General features: G+C 42.7%; 1 protein-coding gene across 2 annotated transcripts in view; it reads right to left on the bottom strand.

Moving 5' to 3' along the window:
• VWDE (von Willebrand factor D and EGF domains) overlaps positions 1 to 20,625 on the bottom strand; it is a 388,413-nt gene that overhangs the window by 306,578 nt on the left and 61,210 nt on the right. For both annotated transcript variants that reach the window (XM_069211824.1, XM_069211825.1), the window contains one exon: positions 2,006 to 2,071. In XM_069211824.1, the coding sequence (XP_069067925.1) occupies positions 2,006 to 2,071 (66 nt within the window). The remainder of the gene's footprint in view (positions 1 to 2,005; positions 2,072 to 20,625) is intronic.

Genomic DNA, 20,625 nt, shown 5'->3' with positions numbered 1-20,625 from the left:
ATAAATCAATCCCCATGGAATCAGGTGTAAGCGTGTGGACTCCATTTTTCTGCGCCAAATTCCTAAGTAATTCCCAATTCTGTGGTAGATGAATGCTTCCATTTACTACCTGCTCTGAGAATGGTAACAAAAAGATTGCAACAATCATTCCGAAAGTGGACATTTGATTTTGCTTAAGTAACCAGTAACTGCTCTTTTTAAATGTTGTTAGAGCAACAGTGACTAGTGACATGGCCAATATCTTTGCCTTAGTTCTTCTTCTCTGTATTAGCTGTGCTGTTCTCACTTCATCTGCCCTCCTTCTTTCTGAGTCTAGGACTTGTTTTTGCCATTACCTCCTGTCTTTTAATTTCTGGTCTATAAAGGAAGTCCACAGAAGACAGCCTCCTGGTTACCTTGAGCACCTCCTTCTCAAGGAAAGGGGACAAGAGACTAAAACTACAAAGCAAGATAATAGGGGGCCACATTGACAGTTTGGAAGAGGTGTTGCCTTTTCCCTTGTCTAAAATTTGAAATTGCTAGCCTCTCCCTTGCCACGCCATTCACTGTAATTAGCCCTTGATAGCAGCCTGGCAGTGTTATATTGGGGGGATCCTGGGACAGTGGCGGATATGGGTAAAATAGTGCAATGCCAACCAGTGTTTGGTGTTTTGTTTTCCTTGGTTGTCCTGGAGTGAAGCCTGTTAGGAGTGTTTCTTGCTGGGCATTTGAGCTATGAGGAAATTCCAGGGATTCAACAAGACCTGAGAGGCTCAATGAACATTGACATTCCCAAGAATTACTTTTCTTGAGATGTGCACGTGTGGTTTAAGGGAAATCCCTTTCTGTGCTGCACAATTGTGTGGTTTGGCACATGAACATTTGGGATTCTGTGTTTTGTAAGAAATGCAAGTGCGCCCAGGGAAAAATAATTCTTATGATTAGTAAAGTGATCTGAGGTGCATGGGTGATAGGATACAATTCCCATTCCCCAAGACTAAGGAAATCCTAGAATCCCCTGTGCCAAATGACTGGAATGCAGGCCAAGGAGGAAACCAGCTGTGCCAAACCATGAAGGTAGGGTAGTGTAACTGCCTTTAAATTGAGCCCTAGGTTTTTTTTCAGACAGTATGTCCACTTTTGTGGCAAGTGACACCTTAGCTTTGGCACCACAACCCTTCCCCCTGAGGCAGCATGTTCTACCTCTTCCCTGTATGTTATAAGGGGGGGCTTGTTCTATTTGTAAACTATGCCTTTTGTCTGTAAGGAACACTATCAGGTATAATGCCATCCTGTATCGGCTCCGTAGGTTTTGGAAATCTTGATTTCTACTACATGTGCTGTATCAGTTATGTATCTGAGAGAGGCATAGTTGTATTACCGCAGTCTGTTCTGTACATATACTGTACAGTTGTGGGATGCTTTCACTGCTGCTGTCACTGCCATTATTGTATGTGTTCTGTGTGTTCTTGAAAAGATTGAACTGTTGATGACTAGTTGAAGCTGGGGGGAGTTTGCTTGTGTTGCTGCTCCCTGTAATATTGGTTCTGCGTTTGAGAAAAGAGCTACTAATGCTGCTTGTTGTAATGTACCTGTTGTGTGTTTGTATTAAATGCTTCCACTGCGATTGCATATATTGCACTTTCTTGGTGCATGTTTGGTCATTCTGTGCTGCTGCTGGCCAATTTCCGCCCATTCTCTGTGTGAGGAAGCTTGTTGTACTGAGACTGGTGTTGCACCTGTTGTTTATGTGCAGATTTCCTTTCTGTTGCCTGAGCTGCGCCTGTTCTGTGGGAGAATTGAGCTGATACCGCTGCTCGCCAGACAGTAACAGGCATCTGTCTCACTGAAACTTGAGAACACCTTTTAACTGCTCATAATCTTAAACGATGTGTATTTCAATGATTGTTTTGAAGTTGTAGATGTCCTTGAGATGCAGTTTCTGATAAGATTTTGCTTCGAAGATACCAATTCATATTTAGATTGCACCTTCAATTAAGGAATTTGTAGAACAAAAAATACTTACTGATGCATGCTCCCCCAACTTCAATTTCTTCTGGGCCACATGTTGGCGATATGGTTTCAGAAACAACTGGAAAACAGTTACTTTGAGTTATTTAATAAGCAGAATAAAAGAACATTTCAAAATGAACATGCCAAAAATAAACATGCCACTCTATATAAATGAGTGGATACAACATCAGCACATTATATGCTTTTGACTAGATAATTGCGAACATTAAAAAATACACGTGGCACCTGATAATCTTCCTACCACATATCTCTGCTGCAGCCCTTCATGTATTCCAAGGAAAAATCACATTATTGCATTAAAATATCACATTCTTAACTTAGGGCCCGAGTTATATTTCTGCGGAAGGATACTCCGTTACAAACGTGAGGGATCCCGGTCCTCAGTATTGCAAGTGCATTTTATCCTTTGGCACCTGTAATACGGCGGATGGGATGTATGTCACGTTGGTGACAGAGCATCCTGTCCGCCGAAATATAAATCGGGCCCTTAGTGCCATGTTGCAGGGGCAAAAGTCACTGACTATTTTATTTTGAAGCTTATCAGCATTATGTAGTTGACGTACATCATTACTTCTGCCGTATTCCTCGACAGCCCTCACAACTTAAGCTCAGCTTTCACCTCAGAGACAGGTGCATGTGCTCTTAAAACACAAAACAAATCTCTCTCTGCCGGTGACCTCAGATATGTCACAGATTATATCATTGCCATATTCACTAGTAACATCACATGGAAGCATCCATAACGATTTGCAGACATTTCCCGCGGGGCACACAGCAACACACTCTATTCTCCATGTTTGTCCTGCAGCGATTCCCCCATCTCCCCAATTCTTCTCTCCCCAACTTCCCCAGGTACCGTTTTTAGGTCGAACACAGCAGCGCGCAAGCGCTGCTTTTCCAACATGTTGGTATGTATCTGGACTTTTAACCACGTCCACTTTACGTCCATCACTATCACTTGTTCATGGGCTTGCCTTTCAAAAATCTTTTGTTTCCTTTGGTAACTGCTTTATGTTACTCCCTCCTTAGGGCGGTTTTGTTACCACCTTTGCCATCGACCCTGTTACATGGATAATTGCACTATTGCTGATAACTTTGGAGCGAACTTCTTGTTTTCTTTGTTATCAAGCACTCATGAGTGCTTGTGTTTTCAGGGTCTCCCATATCACCGTTCATGTTTCTTATTTGCCTTCCCAATCTCCTTCCCCCTGCGTTACTTTTCTCCTCTCACCCCGGTCCCTGTTTCATTTTATACTCGACCCGCCCCTGGCTTATCTCCCTCCACCCACCCTTGTATGTGTTTCATCTCCCCCATCCGCTCGTCCCTGTTCTTTCTCTTCTTGCCTTTCCCGACCCTTTGTTTTGACAGCGTGTCCTTGTCCTAGTCTCTTGATCTGGAACTTATGATGTGGGTGCAAGCCTGACATGGCTCCACAGGCAGCCCCTCGGTAATCCTAGTTTTTCAGATCTATTCCTACCCCGCAGAAGCAGTGCTCCCTGGCAGGAGAGAGAAAATTCACACGCACAAGACACAGGCGCTTTCTTTGCTTCCACAATCAGGAACCTCCTCCGTGGCACATTCCCCATCTGTCTCATCACCTCATGACCACTCTAACTGCACTCACCATCTTATGGTCTGTCTCTCCTTTATTCTCTTGACCAGAAAATCACGTCTTTGACCAAACACTCCGCTCCCTCTCACAGAACCTTTCCTTGGACGAAAATCAAATTGAGCAGTTCAAATATAGTTGTTGGTTTGTGGACGCTGTTGCTGGTAAATGTATTTATAGGTGTCTAATGGTACCTAAGTGGTCAACTGGAAGGCTGACAAGGGCTCTCCGGTTATTTAATTTGTTTTGCTTCATGCATTCCATATCATCCAATGATTTGAGAACCCAAGAAAAGTTACATTTTGTCTTTCGGGCACTCCCTTTCCTCCTACAATAAATCCTTTTTGGTATTCTCTTTTGGGCATTTGTGGTTGCTCCAGAAGCCAGTCAACTTAAATGGCTTTATACTATCTGGGCAAAGATTTTACCTCATTAGTACCAGATTAACAACCAAATACAGTAATAAGTAGCTGGCAGATGACTTGTCAAGCTTTGCCAAAATCCACGTTATTAGTAACGTTATCCATTTGATGTATGAACTGTGGCCAGTGCTTAATTTGTGCTTGTTGTTTCCGGTGCTGAGCAATGGCACTTATTTTTGAGGGCCAGGGCTTATTCTTCTGCCTCGAGCATTTTCTGCAAGCAACAGACACATATGGGAAAGACTGAGGAAGGGAAAAACGAAAAAAGCGTCACAAAGGAAGAAAGTAGAAATCTGCAAGAGTGAGCTGAAGGGGCAGGGAGTGGCTTTATATGGATTAAAGAGGCCCAAGATGGTTACAGGATTACGCCACCTCAGTATTCCGTGTTCACACATTTAATTGCAGCAGCCGCATGTTTAAGAGGAGGGCTTTGGGCACCAGCACCTTTTTATTTACAAATTGAGCACTGACTGTGGCCAAGTTAATCCTGCGCTTGTGCTCACCAAAAAATATAAACATGATAGCACAAGCACAGTGTGGATTACATAAACTTGGATTTTGAGCAGTCCCCACAATAAAGAGAGCTGATTTTTCGTTGAGACACAGAACGTTAAAACAAATACACATATGCGTAGCTGAGATATATCAGCCCCATGTCAGCAGCAGTGTCAAAGCTAAGCAAGCATGCACTAGATGAAGTTCCTTGAAGGACCTTCAAGCTCCCAACCCCCACCTACAGGGCCCTACACGACATCGGACCAGCCTACCTCAACCAGAGACTCTCCTTCTACATTCCCGCCAGACAACTCCACTCCGCCAACCAGGCCCTCCCCAACGTCCCCTGCATCTGAAAAACCACAGCCGGAGGAAGATCCTTCTCTCACATCACCACCAAGACCTGGAACACCCTCCCCATCCACCACAGGCAATCCCCCACCCTGTCACAGTTCAGGAAGGACCTCAAGACCTGGCTCTTCTACTGAACCTCACCACCCTCCCTTCCACACGAGCACCTTGAGACCCTCATGGGTGAGTAGGCGCGCTTTACAAATCCCTGATTGACTGATTGATTGATTCATTCAGCATCAACAGTCATATGATGTCACTTTCTGTGATGATGTAATTTAGGTCAAAGTGTGGTGATGTCACCTATGTTTCCCATGGCATTTTGCCAAATTGAAGTCCTTGGTTGGGTTCCTGATAATACCTAGTACCCAAGATGTGTCTAGACAGTCTTGCACAGGTGAATCCCAAGGGTTCCATCAGACAGTACCTGTGGTACAGCCAATTAAAGCCCCAAGTTTCACCTTGTTTCAGGGTATACCTGTGCACCCCATAAGAATATATATCAACATCAACCATGAAGCCATGTAATTCACCTGCACTGAACATATGACTCTGCAAGAATATGCAGAGGATTTATCTGGGGTTTCAGGCAGTGGCAGCCATTAGGCTATTTCTTTCCTTCATGGATGTGTGGCAAAAACATAGCAATATCGTGGTAGTGTTTTTCCACCGTTATGCAAATAGATTTTTTTATTTTTTTATTTAATAGAGCTCTCAGCTTATGCCTTGCATACAGTAAAAATGTAAACACACTTAATTGGAATATAACAAGCCTAATGACCACAGAATGTTACAAAACACATTCAGTTCATCATCAGTAATACCATGATATGTAGCTCAGTTCAACTGATTCTCATGGTTATGTAGAGCAACTGTTTGCTAGAGGTGTTGTCTTTGCCCTGGAAATTGTCCAATGGCTTTCAGATTTTAGGGATTTCAGATCTAAAGGTTGGTATGAATAAACCCATGTTCTTCTGACCTTTGGATGGTAGACGTGGGTCTCAATTTTTCTGAAAAAAGCCTTTGCTTTCATGCATCTCTCAAAAGCGAGATGGCTCTTACAGCAATATTGTTTTTCTAGTCTGTGACTAAGAACAGGTCATCTACTCGCACAACTTTTAGCATTCTTGATATAGAGACCATATAAGAGTTATCTGTTTTAATGTACCGCTCATTAGGTTAAAGCCTTAGGGATTACCAAGAAAAGAGCTCACATACAAATCAACACTGTCCCTTGCTTACCATGGCATATTTATTTTCTCTCTAAAATGTCCTTTTTTCTATTTGATGAGTTTAATAATTTTAGGTCATCACATTTGTTTTTGTCTCTCCCCTACGGAACATCCTGTCTACCATGTCTCTAATGGGCTCTTTCTTTGCTTTGACCAGTGTTCAACTATTTTTAATTTTTCCTAAAGCGTGCAGGTGTTTTCCAGCTTTCTTCTAAGTGTGCTTTTCAATCCTGTCCTGATGTGCTACACGCTTCTATTCCTCCGACCTTTCACTTTTTCTCTAGAGCCTCCCATCTCCTGCTTTCTTTCGCTGGTCTGCAAAGTCATTTACATCTGCTATGTTTTCGGTTAATTTGTAATGGGGTGACCATATGCCCTAGAATTCCCCAGACAGTGCCCGTTTTCAGTAGTTTGCCCCAGTGTAGGAAAATGCCACTATTGGCAAGGTTACCCCCTAACGTATTGCCCTTTGATGATGCTAGTTATGATTGAAAGTGTGCTGGGACCCTGCTAACCAAGCCTAAACTGTATCTTTGTCTCCACAATTGGCACAGCCCTGGCACACAGATAAGTCCCTTATAAATGGCCAAGACGAAAGCACCAAGAAAGAGAGTCATAGGAAAATGGGCGCTCACAGTAAGTCCATATAGTAGTATTAACGTTTCAATTGTGGCATGGTGCTCCTGGCAAGAGGACCTTCCTTAGTCCTCCAATGTTTCCTAGGAAACTAACAATGTAGAAGCCAAATGTCAGGGCACCCATGAATATAGAATTTGAAGTTAATGATATGTCTAATCTTCAGTGTGGAAAGGCAATCACACCATCCATAGTTCAGAATAGATTTATTTCTTGAAGCACACAGTTCATCATAATAATTGAAAATCGTCCTTGAATTTCATAATCCTATAGCCACCACAGCCAACACGTGTTTCGTCCTATGAGAGAACCCTCTCACGGACTTCATCAGGGCTTGATTCAGGTACGTAATATGTAAGCAATAATCTTATCCAGAGACTTGTCTAATCTCAATAAGGTGCAAGGAAAACTCAGTACAAATCAACAAATGAAGAAATCCTATGTCGCTATCTTTATTTACACGTGTCAATATCTAATCAGACAAACAAACCGTGGTCAGATAATTCCACGGCGTTTTAAGTAACCGAGAGCCATTTACGAAAATGCCACACCCAGACGGGTTTCTGGCCACATGGGATGAGTGCCTTTGTGCACTCCGTGGCCAGGAACAAAGCCTGTACTGGGTGGAGGTGCTTCACACCTCCCCCTGCAGGAACTCTAACACCTGGCAGTGAACCTCAAAGACTCAAGCCTGATGTTACAGCGCCCCAGGGCACACCAGCTAGTGTACATGCCCGTCCCCCCCGACACAGCTCCCACTTTTGGCGGCAAGTCCGGAGGAGATAATGAGAACTAGCATTTGCAATGCAACGGGTCTCGTGTTTGCTCATGTTAGAGCTGATAGCGTTGTAAACTCATAACCCGACTTTTCACCTATCGGCAAAAGTGCATTTATGCACGTAACCCGAAAAAGTGCAATTAACTATGTAAAGTGCTCGACTTCTGAGAAGCGAAATTGCGCTAGTAAATTAGAGAAAAAGTAGTCCACAAGCCAGACAGAAAACAGCGAGCCTCGCATGTTTTCTGTACTTGGTCGATGCGCTCGAGGAGGGCTAGCCACCAGAAAAGGCATGATGTATGCATGCCTTAGACTAATGAAAGCAAGCAGATTTTAAAAGGCAAGCACATGAACCAATGAAAAACACGGACGTGACGTAGACAGGGCTCCGAGCCCTTTTCTAAACACTAAAGCGCCTCGCTGCGATACGCATGTGCGAGGGCTTGCAACGCAGGCTCGACCCTAAAAACAAGGAGGAGTCACCCTCCAGCCAGGACAGCCTCTAAGGTGTCCTGAGCTGAGGTGAGCCCTGTCTTAGGAAATCCTCCATCTTGCTTTGGAGGATTCCCCCCCAATTGAATTAGGGATGTGCCCTCCTCCCCACAGGGAGGAGGCACAAAGAGGGTGTAGTTACCCTCAGGGACAGTAGCCATTGGCTGCTGCCCCCCAGACCTAAACACACCCCTAAACTGAGTATTTAGGGGCAGCCCTGAACCCAGCAAACCAGATTCCTGATGTCCTTCAACAACAAGAAGGACTGCTGACCTGAAAGCCCCGCAGAGACGACGGAGACGACAACTGACTTGGCCCCAGCTCTACCGGCCTCTCTCCAGACTCAAAGAACCTGTACAGCAACACATCAAGCTGGACCAGCAACCTCTGAGGACTCAGAGGACTGCCCTGCAACCAAAGGATCAAGAAAGTGCTGTGGACAGCCGCTCTATCAAAACAGCAACAAAGAATCCATCTTTAAAGGGACTCCAGCCTCACGCCGGAAGCATGAGTCCCCAACACTTTGCACCCAATGCCCCCGGCTCGTGTCCAGAAGAACCAACACTGCAGAGAGGACCCCCAGGCGACTCCAACGACGTGGGCACCCTGAGATGACCTCCCTGCACCCCCACAGTAACGCCTGCAGAGAGAATCCAGAGGCTCCCCCTGACCGCGACTGCCTGGTAACAAAGAAGCCGGCAACTGGAAGAAACCAACTACCAGTGCAGGAGTGACCAGCAGGCAGCCCTCATCCTTGCCCAGTCAGTGGCTGGCCAGAGAAGCCCCACTGTGCCCTGCCTGCATCGCCAGAGTGACCCCGTGTCACTCCATTGCTTTCAATGCAAAACCCGACAACTACTTCACACACTGCAACCAGCCGCCCCTGTGTCGCTGATGGTGTATTATGTGTGCCTGTTTGTGACCCCCCCAGTGCTCTACAAAACCCCCCTGGTCTGCTCCCCGAGGATGAAGGTACTTACCTGCTAGCAGACTGGAACCAAGCACCCCTAGTCTCCATAGGTGCCTATATCATTTGGGCCCTACTTTGACCTCTGCACCTGACCAGCCCTGTGTTGCTGGGTGTTTGGGGTTAACTTGAACCCCAAACGGTGGGCTGCCTATGTCGTGGAGACTGAACTTGTAAGTGCTTTACTTACCTGAAAAACTAACCATTAGTTACCTCCCCAGGAAGTGTTGATTTTTGCACTGTTCACTTTTAAAATAGCTCATTGCCATCTTTGCCAAAACTGTGTACACTACTGTTTGAATTCAAAGTTCCATATTTACCTATGCCACGTACCTTACAATTTATGTACTTACTTGAATTATGAATCTTGTGGTTCTAAAATAAATTAGGAAAATAATATTTTTCTATATAAAAAATTATTGGCCTAGAGTTAAGTCTTTGAGTGTGTGTTCTCATTTTTTGCCTGTGTGTGTAAAACAAATGCTTAACCCTACCCTCTGATAAGCCTACTGATCGACAACACTTCCATGAAATAGAGCATTAGTATTATCTAATTTTGCCAGTATCAACCTCTAAGGGGAACAATTAGACTCTGTGCACACTATCTCTCACTTTGAGATAGTATATACAGAGCCAACTTCCTATACCCAGTGTCCCGACACTCTTGATAATTTAAAAAACATATAGCGGATTTTAGAAGAATGTTTAGTGGTTCTGTATAACGGAAACAAATTTTTATTTCCACAGGCAAATAGTAATTATGCTCCAAGCAGCGCAGGAGGTGGTCATGCCGATTTGCCATAGATAATATTTTGTAAATGACAGCTTAAAGGAACAAGTGCAATCAACTTATAGAACGAGTCTGTGCCAAGCGCAACTATTGCACACCTAGTTCAGAAACCTTTACTTATCAAAGTGCCAAGTGTATACTCACATGAAAAAAGTACCTAAAAGTACCAGAGACTTAGAGCCTGATTTAGAGGTTGGCAGACGGGTTTATCATTCAGAAACGTGATAGATATCCCATCCGCCGTATGATGGCGATAAAATATAATCGAATCATAGTTTGGCGGACAGCATATCCGTCACATTTGTGGCAGAGTAACCCCATCTGCCAATCTCGAAATTAGGCCTTAAATATCTAAATATAATCTTGAACTGTAATATTCAATTAGAACAGTTTTCAGTGTTTGAAGGTCACTGCCACACACTGTGTGTGTGAGTGCATGTATATATATATATATAAATATATTCACTGAGAAATCCAAATGCTACAATGATGTTATAGTTAGGTTCTGAATTTACTCATTTTACTCGTACAAAACCATGGAAATTCAGCAGTTATAGTTAGAGTTCTTTCAAGTAACTATAACTCGTGCCCTAAGGTAACTATAACTCGTGCCCTTGCCATGCACAGTTGTCTGATCAATATTTCTATTGCAAATGTTGCAGTGATAATATGAAAGGTGTGATAGAAGATGTCATTAATGATATAACATGTGGAGTAATTAACTATGCATGGTGAAGGCACGAGTTAGAGTTACCTTATGGCGCGAGTTATAGTTACTTAAAAGAACTCTAACTGTAACTGCTGAATTTCCATGGTTTTGTATGATTAAATTCAGAACGTAACTATAACATCCTTGTGACCTTTGGATTTATCAGTGAATTTCTATGTTTTTTTTTAATGTATAGTAATTTTCATTGCTATACATGAATCCAACCACTGCCCACGGCCAGGCCTTGAGTCCAACCCCTTATAAGCACCAAACTTTTCACTATGCACAGCCTTCTCCCGTGCGCAGTAGGGGTTGCCCGTAAGGGCTGGCCCACAACCAGTCCCTGCAGCCAACCCCCCTAACCACCCAACCCAATGCTGTGCACGGCCCTTTGCGCATGCACGGAGGAAGTTGGCCGCGGCCTCTCTAGGTGTGAAAATACATATCACAGATTGTATCTGGGGTAAGAGTGGCTGTCAGAGTGTCTGGGTGTGAGCGTGCATGCACCAGTGTCTTAGTGGATGCATCAGTATGTGCGCAGGTCTGTGAGTGGGTGCATCAGGGTGTCAGTGAGTCTGTGAGTGGCTGTGTGACGGTCTGAGTGGGTTTGTGAGTGGGGGTGTAACTGCCTGAGTGGGTCTGAGTGGGTGCATGACGGTCTGAGTGGGTCTGTGCATGGGTGCGCAAATGTCTGAGTAGGGGACTTAATGTCTGAGTGGGTCTGTGGGTGTGTGCGTTAATGTCTGAGTGGGTCTGCGAGTGGTTGTGTAAGTGTCTGAGTGGGTGTATGAGTTGGAAAATTGATTCAAAGAGAGAGAGAGAGAGGGAGAGGGATAGGGTTTTTTAGGCTTTGATATCTGATATACTAAGAATGAGATATTTGCCACCAATTGAAAATACAAAATGCACTTTTTTAAACATAATAATTTGCTTTTTAAAAAAAAATTTTTTTAAAGGAAATCAGTCCAGCTGGACTAATATACCTAAAGCTCAGTGTAAAGGACTGCGGCCGTCACCATGAGCTATGGGGTTCTCTTTGTCTTTTTAGCCCTTTAAGGACTATCTGAGACCACAAGGGGGCCCCGTGGACCCAACATATTATTTTATTAAATTATTTTTTGTTTTTCAATAAAATGCCCTTTATGGGCTACTAGTCACTGGGGGGTGGGGATAGTCTTGAGACTTCCCTAGCAGTGCATTGCTTCAGCAAGCAGGGAGCTGCTTTGAAAGCTTCAGATTTTGACAGCGGGACCTGATTTACAGGTTCTGCTGTCAAAACTCGAAGAGTTTGCGGCGGCTTGGCTTGGCAGAGCAAAAAGCTATGTCCTGCGGTGGGCACCCCAGGAGATAGCAGGCCGGCCCTGGTGCTACTGAACGAATTTACACCAATTAACAAAAAGCACAATCTGTGTACCGAGATTTAGCTTTTCTGCCCAATTTGGCGTAATTCCGTCGAACGGTTCGGGCTGTAGATGTGTTGACAGATCCTATGGGGTTTAACATGGGAAACACAACGTTTCTTTAACCCTCTTTTTCTCAGCCCCCGCTTGACAGATCACCCTGAAAGTTTCCATGCACACCAAGAATCACCAGGCCGCTTTTTTTTTGGGGGGGGGGAGAGGGGGAATTTAATTAAGATTCGTCAAACGGTGCCAAAGATATAGGCAAGTAAAAAAATGCTTTCAGTAAGGAAACATGGTCCTACCTATAACTACCTAGTGGCTACCTAGTGGCAACTGTCACTAGGTTTTATATATATATATATATATTTATAAACAATTCTACATTTCCTAGGTGTCCTTTCACCCTTTAGTCTTACTTGTATGACTGGCCTGTCCCGGGTTTTGCTTTTCAAAATCTGGTCATCTTAATTTGTAACCAACTGCTAATTTATTTCTGCAGTCCGTCTGCAATGCTACTTTAATCCTGTATGCTTTGAAATAATTTCTGAACAACTTCCTTTTTCTATCTCCATTCTTACACCACTGCAGTACACTAAATGCACCTCAGTCACATACACTTTCCATATCATTGTACCTGACAAAGACATTTTAAAGGCATGCACAAAGTGTACAGTTGGCCAGAGCCCCCACCTTCCAAGAGGATCCTAGTTAATGAACTTTCCCTCTATTAGACCTCTGTCTGCTGTATCCATTTCATGATATATATATCTTCTCATGGGTGTAATAGAGGCACCTGCACGCCATGTGGTCCAGGAGGCCCCAAGGCTTACCCTCACAGGAGGGGTCCCCTGAGCAACTACTGATATGATGGTAGGAGCCCCTTCAGCACATCTTGAAGGGGGGGGCCTCTCATGTTTTGTTACGTCACTGTACACTCCATCTCTCTGCCTGCATCTAACTCCTGTTTTTCTCTCTACCCATTGTCATTTTGAAGATTTTTATGGTCTTGTTTGAGAGATATTGTGGCTATTTGAGTGACACTGTTTTTGATAGCTTAAGGTATATAAACTTTTAAGATATTCCAAGCTTGTCCCCAACATATGACTTGCCAGGGGCCCACCAAAATCCTTAAAATGACACTAGTACTTGAAGCCATATACATTTTCTATTAATGTTTTCTGTTTTAATTTCATTACTACTTCATTTTTTCATATATTAAACTTTTTATCACAGCTGCTTGCCTTCGTGTTTTGACCAAGCTCCATCCTGTCCAGTGACAGCAGCTCGTCAAGGCCTTTCTCATATTTACATTACATTCACATACACAGTCTTTCTAGCTGTATGTTTTATCATATTCCTTAACATTTTGTCTTCAATACACATTCCTTAATTGCTGCACCTCACGAGATGCACCTCTCTAAGATCAATCTTTCAGTGGCATAGCCAGTGTGTAATGGCCCCTACTGCAGGGAATAGTACAGGCCCCATGCCAGCTATTTTGAATGAAAAAACATCAGATATCAGGTTTTAGTGGGCCCCTCAGTAATATGGGTCAGAGAACAACTATACCTGCTGCACCAATGGAAGATACACCACAGTCCACTTTTAGGAAAAAATGTTTTACTTGTTTACACAACAGTGTATGACAATGCATGTGTTTTACAACTGCCTCCTGCTTGTATTTTTCAGCCCCATCGTGTCATGGTACACCTTTCCATTTCTGTGTCCATTCATTCATTTTCACCAGCAGCCAATCTATTGATTCCTTTAGGCCATCTGCAAGGTTATATTCAACAGGTAAAAATTACAATTCAACTTTCCACAAGTCCCGCAGCAGTCAAAGAGGGAGTAATCCAGACATTTAGGACCTCCAGGCACCCAATTCTACCTGCCCTCAGACCAAGTGCCCGCTCTCTCCAGTAATGGGGTCCCATATGGCCCGTCAGTCCCACTCCACTAGCATCTGTCATTGTGGAGCACAAGGCACCCTCAACGCAGCAGCTCTCCCGCTCTGTTGTCAGTCACAGTGGCCTCTCCTGGCTCAGCTCAGTTTCACCTCTTCATGTGTGGCCCGCTCCAGTAAACGCTCCTCCACAAGCGCCATTACATTCTGAGGCAGGTGTCAAGCCCTCCTTTCTACAATTCCCAATTAGCAGCTGCCATCTTGTTACTTTTGTGACCACTGCTCCATATCCTGGGGGCAGTCTATTACCCCCATCTCCTTTGACTCACCTTCATCTCCATGCTGGCAAGCAGGGGGAATCACAGTGCCGGCTCTAGTGTCAGGGGAGCCAGATAGGGTCAGCAGGGCAGCTAACTATGCAGGGAGAGATATGCATCCTATTGTGCCACCATCGTCATTCCATACCATTTAACCATACTTTTGAGTGCAGGAAAAGGTGATAGTCAGATATGGGGTTGCAGGGCATTCTAGTTTCTGGGAGCATGTCATAAGAACTAGTGGGTCTGGGTGAATATTTTGTTCCTGCATTACTATTGAAGTAGTGGCCAGTCTTACTTCTAAAGGCATCATCTTTGCATGTAAAAGGAAATAAGGTCAACACATTATGGTTTACAGAATAATACCCTCTACTTAAGGTGCCGTTTGTGAATTGTATTATAAAAGTCACAAAACAAATTGTAGTTAGATAAAGAAAGGCCTTACATCCAAAAATCATCTGGGGTCAGACGCACAGTAGCAAAATACAGCATTATCAAATGATTAACTGAGATGTGTTCAGAACAAATTTCTTCCCACCATTTTAAGGGAAACTAAATGTAAGCTAATTTGTGCCCTAAATTTAGATGCAGAGAAGACCCCATTTAATGCTTTGAATTTATAATCTAAAGAATGTGTTAAATTCTCAGAATTATTACAATACTAGGAATGTTTGGAGATAGTGGAATATTCTCAGCAGAAAAGTTCAGCTATTTCACTCATATTAAAAAGGTTGTAACAAATAGTAATATGACAGAGACTGATTTTATGGGAGAAATGCAAAATCCTTGATCAATAAGGATGATTTAAATAAAGGTAGATGCCAAATGGACAGTTGAGGATAATCAAACTTCCACATTGAATTTGTCCAGGGAAGAAATGACGACAAAACAACATTAACGAGCCAATATGGGCCCAAATAAAGGGTCATACTATTTCTGAAATCAACCCTTTCACTCTTTACTATCTTAAAGCACTCAGCCTCTATGGTTATGGCAAAGGAATGTTCGCATCGAGGATATGCTATTATGCATAAACCAGCAATATTAGTAAATATCACTGCACAAAGTCTGTTTCACAGGCTTTTTATAAACTGGTAGTTGAAACCAGGATAAACGTTCTTTGGGCCCTACAACTAGCCTTCTGGAAAATGGCCCTAAAAAACTTCATGCTTCAACCTTCATTCATTGGCATCTAACTTGATTCATCAACGTTCATTCAAGTGGATGAAGCATGGAGGAGGATTAGTGCTTTGCAAGGCCAAGAATGATAAATGCACTCAACCCTCACTAAGATCAAAACACAACCACATGCACTTCAGGGACCTTCGAAATTGAACTGTTCAGACTGTTATCTAACAAAACGGTCACACTAGCAGGGACTGCAGAACATCGGGTAAGGGCATCTATAATATCTGATTTTCCACTGCGTCTCAGAAGTGACCAAAAGTCTGTACGCAGTGCACTAAACAACCCCAGATAAAAAACATAAACAAATAAAGAAAGAAAGAAATACATGCATGAATAAATCAATAAATGCATAAATAAATAACAAAGGACTTGAAGGATGGCTACGGTAAAGTGAATAATTTCAACAGTGCCAGATGTTGTTAAGTCCTAAAGAATGGCCCTTTTAGGTTAAGACATAAGCACCTGTTCTATCTCTGAAGGGCATATTGGCCTAACTTAACGTGGCTGCTTCGTACCAATACAAATACATGTTACTTCATTAAAATGACTAAACACAAATATATTGCCAAGTCTTATTTATTATTATTTATACAATAATATAAGTTATATGACTGGGAAGTATTATATTATACCTAACACAAAAAAGAAGGAAGGGAACCGTTTTTTAAATGTATACAGTTTATGAACCGAATCAATCTACATCCCAAAGTGGCAAAGCTGGTATAGCAGTGCTCAGCACCCACAGCCTGCCTCTGCATCTGTGGGAGAAGGAGGCTGTTGTGGGTTCCCCTTAATATCTAGGTTGGACAGTTTTATTTTAGCTTTAGGCCCGTAGCATGAGCCTTTAAATACACATGCACATTTTATTCATTTTATATTTCTTGCAATGCTTGCTTTCCGTGCATTGCTTTTATATTTTAATGATCTGCCTTTTCTGAGAAGGCATGGTTGTTTGTTTTGCCATTTTATCAGCCCTTCACACATGTTTGACTCTGTGTCCTGCTCAAGGCTGTCATGACCTGTACATGATATTCTAACTAGTATTGCCACTCCAGGAGTTACGGAGTCAACTCTCAGCGCTAGACATATTATCTCGTCAGGCCTGTTCCTAGAACAACGCTTGATTTGTTACATAATCATGCATAAGCCTTAGGAGGGTAGAGGAAATTCCAGCCATTGCCATCAGAGGATGTACACCATTTCATTGACAGCTTCATTGATCCTGGTTCCGACTCTACAACCAACCGGGAGGGTTGCCAGAAGACAACATGCAGATCCTTGCCAATCTTTCAGGTATGAACTCGGGGCTCTTACCATCGGCTGAGACAGGCAGAAGGGCTAACACCACTATGCTCTCTGGGTTTAAACATTAGAGTGTAGGTAGGAATCAGTAGGTTTTATAATCATATCAGGATGGTGAGATAGTTTATTTTCTTCGCTCTAAGTGTAACAATAATTACTGTATAATGTTTCATCTTCCTAATCATCACAGCTTATGTTTTTTTATAATCGAATGCAATTGCATCAATAAATCTATTAAAACTTATCTTGAATCTCCACGTTTGCTTTGGCATGTGTGAGACTTTGTGTAACTGAGGAAAAAGGGTGTGATATGTTCACATCGACTTCCCTTAGGAGTCAGAGTGTCATGTTTCTAGGCTGCCACAAATCACCTTTACTTTCTAAGTTTGGGTGAGGTGCTGCAAGATAGCCAAAGAAGTCAGGCCGACTGACTCAGGCACCAATACTCGGCGGTGCTGCTGCCCTAAGCTATGCAGTCCTACCCCCAAGTGAAGAGTCCTACGACAAGGCCACTTGGTATCAATAGTCCCTCACTTCTCACACCATCAGGCAGTAGATGTGTACAGTCTGGGTGGTGCTCAGCACCCACTTGCCATCTCTGCAACTGAACAAATACTCTCTGCTAAAATCATAACACAGAGTAAACATCAGGTGGCACTCAATTCCAAATGCCTACCACTTAGTCTGTGGGTGATACCTCTCACAGCATTACAACAGTGCCAGAGTAGAGGCCTGTACCAATTCTTTGACCAATCTCTGCTGCTGCATCTCTGATGAGGTGAAGTCGATGACACTTTCAATACCCGGTTCAGCTGCCAGAGGTGGTTGTAGGAAGGGGTATCTCATGCTGCAGGAGCAGTAACATATGCACTGATCTTGATACCATTCACTTTTCCTGTATAATTAATGGCCAAAGAATGTGCCATACCTGCATGAAGAAGAATTACTCCATCCATCATAACTGGCAATTTAAAAAGTAATGGGTGAAAGGATCTGATCTAAATCAATCAATGGCAGAAGTAAGCCAACACAACACCTTTCTGTACACCTTTTGTGTTGATGATACTAGCTTTGGCTAGATATGTCTGCACAGAAACTAAAACTGGAGCAATAAATATCTACCCAAGCAACACCAGAGCTGATTTGCATGTCTAATTAGTGCATTTTCTAATTCCCATAGGAGCATAGAGAATCGACACTGACTACAAAGCAGGTAGACCACTACAACGCTTTAAACAGTAATGAATGAACACTTGCAGTTAACTAATTGTGACACCTGTGACCTTCATAGGTCAATGGAGAACAAATTGATGTTTACAATGCTTGTCTGAACCCCTTTCAGGGGGCCACAGGGCAAGCAGGGTTCACTGGGCCCTACCATGGAGGTTGAGGCCTTTTACTCCTGATGTCCTGGGGCCTGATTTACTATTGAGTCTTAGTAACTAGGCCAAGTACCCCTTCTTCATTTGGCTCTTAGGATAACATGAATTGAATTGAACTGAATTTATTATTTGTAGAGGGCGAACTGTCACTCCCAGGGGAGTATCCTGGTGCTATTACTGAACTAAGAGTAATAAGGCAGCAAAGGAGACACATCTGTAGTTTCATGAAAAAAGAGATAAAGAAGTAGCAACTACTTACAAAATGTAAGAATAACAAAGGGTATCTGAGATCCCCAAAACCCAGTTCTTGAGGCATTTCCTAAATGTAGTTTAGGACTCAAAAACCTAAAATGACTAGGTAGAGAGTTCCAAGCCTTAACTTCTAGGGCCGTAAAATCTTTGCCTCCTTTGGTTTTTAATCTAAAGTGAAATGGTTTTAATAGATTGGCTTGTGACGATCTTAGAGTCCTGTTGGTAGAATAGTGTTTGAACCTTTCAGAGAGAAATTTAGGACCAGTCCCTTTATAGGCTCTGAAAGTGAACAAGATAATTTTAAAAAGTACTCTCTTATGGATTGGCAGCCAGTGAAGGGATTTTATAACTGCTGAAGCAGAAGTTCTCTTGAGTAGCTTAAAGACTGCCCTTGCAGCAGCATTTTTCACAGTCTGAAGACTGTGAAGTACATGTTTTGAGGAGCCTGCAAACAGGCTGTTACAATAATCTAGCCTGGAGGTGATTAGAGCACATGCTACCCATGTTTTGGCTAGTAGCTGTAAGAGATCAAAACATGTCTTTAAAGATTTTATTAAGTTAAAACAAATACCTGCAATTGCCAGAGCATAAGGAAAAAAACAACAGCTGAGAATCAAATTTGACCTACAGATTTCTGATCACATTTACTGTCAGGGGGATGTATCATCTGGCCACCAGACTGAGGGGACACAATCATTGGCTTTTCCAAATAGCATACACTCCATTTTCTCTGTATTACATTTCAGGTGATTGGCTTGCATCAATCTAGGAAGAGCTCCTAGACAATTATTAAAATTCCTTTCTGAGCCCAGAGAAGATTTGTCGAGTGACAGGATCAGCAGGGTGTCATCTACGTAGGAAATAGTATCAATCCCAAAGGATGATATCAAGGCGATTAGTGGTGCCATGTAAATATTAAACAGGGCCGGGTTTGTGAGACTCCTGTGGCAACCATGGTTTCCTTATGTATAGGAACCTAATTTTAACAACTGTTTGTGTCCAGAAAAGAAATGATTTCAGGCAGCGATAAGCAGATCCAACAATTCCACACTCTTGAATTCTCTGTAGAAGGATGTCATGTGAGATAGGTATCAAATGCTGCTGATAAGTCCAAAAGTAGCAATATAGCAATCCTCCCTTTATCTAGTGTAGGTTTCAAAGTGTCAACCACTTCCAAGAGGGCAGTTTCCTTTGAGTGCTTTGGGCAGATGCCTGACTAAAAGGCTTGGAGTGCCTTTGATGTCTCTGAGAATTAGATTAATTGACTGTTTTGCCATAATTTCCATGATTGTGCTTAGTGCCGGCAAAAGAGACATTTGCCTAAGGTTAGATAATTGGTCGCACTGAGAGAATGTTTCTACTTAAGTGGTTTAACCACGGCCACCTTCCAGGCTCCTGGGACTTCAGCTGAGCTCAAAGAATTATTCAAAATCAGGTTAATCACAGGGTTAACTATGTCTACTAATTTGTTTAGGACTGGGGTCATTAGGACAGCCAGATTTACAAGCTAAAATGGCTTGATGAGATTGGAGAAGTGAAACTGTATGAAATTCTGACAGCATACTAGGGTCTTTTGCTGGGATGGTTTTAGCTTCAGAACTCTCTATCTTCTCTGTAAAGAAGACCAAAATCTCATTTCATAATGCTTGAGAGGAATCTGATTCTCCATAGCCTTGGGTTTAAGAAATAAATTAGAGATGTTAAAAATTATCTTTTGATCAGCTGGTTCTATTTGTGCCACAAAATATATATTCTTCAATAATTTGATCTATTCATGCTAGTTCTTAAGTGATATGAACATTTCTAAATCATTGACGTTATAAGACTTCTGCCGTTTTCTCTCCAACTGCTTACAGCAGAGATGTAGCCCTGTCAGGGCTGATTCAAACCAAGGGGCCAGGTGGTGCATTTTAGGCTTTCTTTTTGATGGAACCTCAGAGTGGAACCTATCCGCTGCAATGAATTATCCATCTATTAAAGGTCTCATCATAATATGTTACTTGGCCTGTAAGAGGAGATTATGAGTCATTAAGAGCGTGCAGAAATAAAGGATTAGATACCAGTTTAACCCATGGGCGTACATGAAACAGATGAAGTATGCTTATCTGATTCACAGACAAGCATAAAAGGTATAAGAGAATGGTCTGACCAACTTACAGGTCTCTGCTTTTTTATGAGAAGTAATGGGTTGTTTGTACAAATACCATCCCCGGAATGGCCTCCCTTATGGGTAGGACCTTTCACAAGATTGCACAAGCCCAGGAGATTCATTGTGTTGAAAAAACAATTTACTTCAGGATTACCTGTGCACTCCAGGTGAAAATTAAAATCACCTAAGATGGGGAAATTTGAGTATCAGAGTACCAGAGGAGCTAGGTTTTCA

This window comes from Pleurodeles waltl, chromosome 10 (genome assembly GCF_031143425.1).
Source record: "Pleurodeles waltl isolate 20211129_DDA chromosome 10, aPleWal1.hap1.20221129, whole genome shotgun sequence".
NCBI lineage: Eukaryota > Metazoa > Chordata > Amphibia > Caudata > Salamandridae > Pleurodeles > Pleurodeles waltl.
The sequence above is the reverse complement of the archived record's forward strand: the minus strand, read 5'-3'. Positions and strand labels throughout refer to the sequence as shown.